This window comes from Acanthamoeba castellanii (assembly GCF_000313135.1).
Source record: "Acanthamoeba castellanii str. Neff unplaced genomic scaffold scf7180000084672, whole genome shotgun sequence".
Taxonomy (NCBI): Eukaryota; Discosea; order Longamoebia; family Acanthamoebidae; genus Acanthamoeba; species Acanthamoeba castellanii.
The window spans coordinates 8,231-9,845 of NW_004457724.1; the positions used below are offsets into that span (position 1 = coordinate 8,231).

The 1,615-nt window shown below is 54.8% G+C and overlaps 1 protein-coding gene across 1 annotated transcript in view; it reads left to right on the plus strand.

Annotated features, from left to right (window-relative positions):
• Positions 1–433: 433 nt before the first annotated feature.
• Positions 434–1,615, plus strand: part of ACA1_119010 (uncharacterized protein) — a gene marked incomplete at both ends in the record, with an annotated part of 3,030 nt that continues 1,848 nt past the window's right edge. Inside the window, 4 exons of the mRNA XM_004358010.1 lie at positions 434–599; positions 742–972; positions 1,076–1,172; positions 1,306–1,504. Of these exons, the coding sequence (XP_004358067.1) occupies positions 434–599; positions 742–972; positions 1,076–1,172; positions 1,306–1,504 (693 nt within the window). The remainder of the gene's footprint in view (positions 600–741; positions 973–1,075; positions 1,173–1,305; positions 1,505–1,615) is intronic.

The following is a 1,615-nucleotide window of genomic DNA, read 5'->3' on the forward strand; positions in this document are numbered from 1 at the left end:
ACCTACCAATACTTAGTTTATCATGTACACCTACATGATCTGGAAAATCAGAACATCATATTCTATGCTGTGGTCAGGCAGATCAAATTGGGGAAGCAACCTGAATTTATGATTGCATATGTAGAGCACAACCTCACTCCTACCAAGTGTGATGGTCAGAATTTCAGATTGAATGTCCCCATTGCAATTCCCTTAAATTGCATTTTAGGAGACAATATTAAACACAATGGCAGGCAATGCCCATAAACTAAAACAACACCTTGGCAAAGAACGAAAACGAAGACTATCATAAGAAAGACAGGAATGGAGGTGATGGCCCATTGTTTAAAACAAGGTGAAAAACATGGAAGCTGTTGTGAATGGTTTCAGGGAAACTACACGAGAGTTGGCTCGAAAACGTGGGCAAAAGGATAGAACGCGTTTTTATCGCGCAATGGATCTGACGGGGGCGCTGCCGGACGAGGTGTGGGAGGGCCTGTTCGGCTGGCTCGACACGGGGCGCGACTTGTGTGCCGTCGGCGCCTCGTGCACGCGTTTCCATAACATCGTCTCGGGGCCATCGTTGTGGCGCCACCTCACGCGTCGTCACTCGAAGTACCGTACCAAAGCTCCCCCCCCCACAACCTGCCCTCTTCTTCTCCTATCCTTGCCCTGCTTTCTTCTTCTGTTTTCATCATCATCTTCTTCTTTTGCTTCTTTTTCTGCCGCTCACAACCCGCGTTTGCGCTGGTAGAAGCGCAGAGCTGTGCGAGAGCGGAGCCGAGTACGCGGCCGCGCTCGAACGTAGTGGCCGCTGTCTGCCACCACCAACCAGCAATGCTGGTGTTGGCGACTTTGACTTCGATGAAACAACGACACAACCACCACAGACGCCCGACGGCGACGAAGTCCAGATCGACGACAGCGGCGCCGTCCAGGGCGCATGCTCGCTGGAGGGCCTTCTCCGCTTCTTCTTCAGCGAGCCCACCATCCGTATACCCATACTCCCCCTCCCTCTACTATTGCTCACACTGCACATATGGTCAGCTCAGCGGCCTGACCATTAATGATCATCACATTCCATTCCCACCACCAGAGAACGCGAAAGCGTGGATGCGGTGGGCCGAGGTGGACGTGTGGCTGTACAACTACGCCACCGCCTTCTCGCACGACCAGTTCCTTCTTGCGTTGAGGTGCACGCCCGCCTCTCGCGATTGCTGTTGTTATTATTATGACTGTGCTCGTGTGTCGTGTCGTGGTTGGGTGGTGTGCATTGCTGACATTCCAGGCGAATGGTCGGCGCAGCCGAGTGGCCTTGCCCAGCAGGTGGGGTCCACAGTGCGCCGACTACTGGTTGCTGTGGCGGCGCACGCTGCCGCGGAGCAGGCTGGTCGGCGTGCTGGCCAAGTGGGTCAACCTGTGTCCGGCCCTGCTGGGCCTCGCCGAGCCCTTGGAAGCCCTCGAGCAGCACCTGCGCGCCGAGGCCTGCCTTCACCCCAATGACCTCACACTGCTGCTGGACGTCGTTTTCGAGCAAGCCAAGAGAACGAAAACGAGAGCAAAAGCGAAGAAGAACGAACCAGCAACCAAAACGAGAGACGAAGAAGAACGAACCAAGACAACGAAAACGAACCGG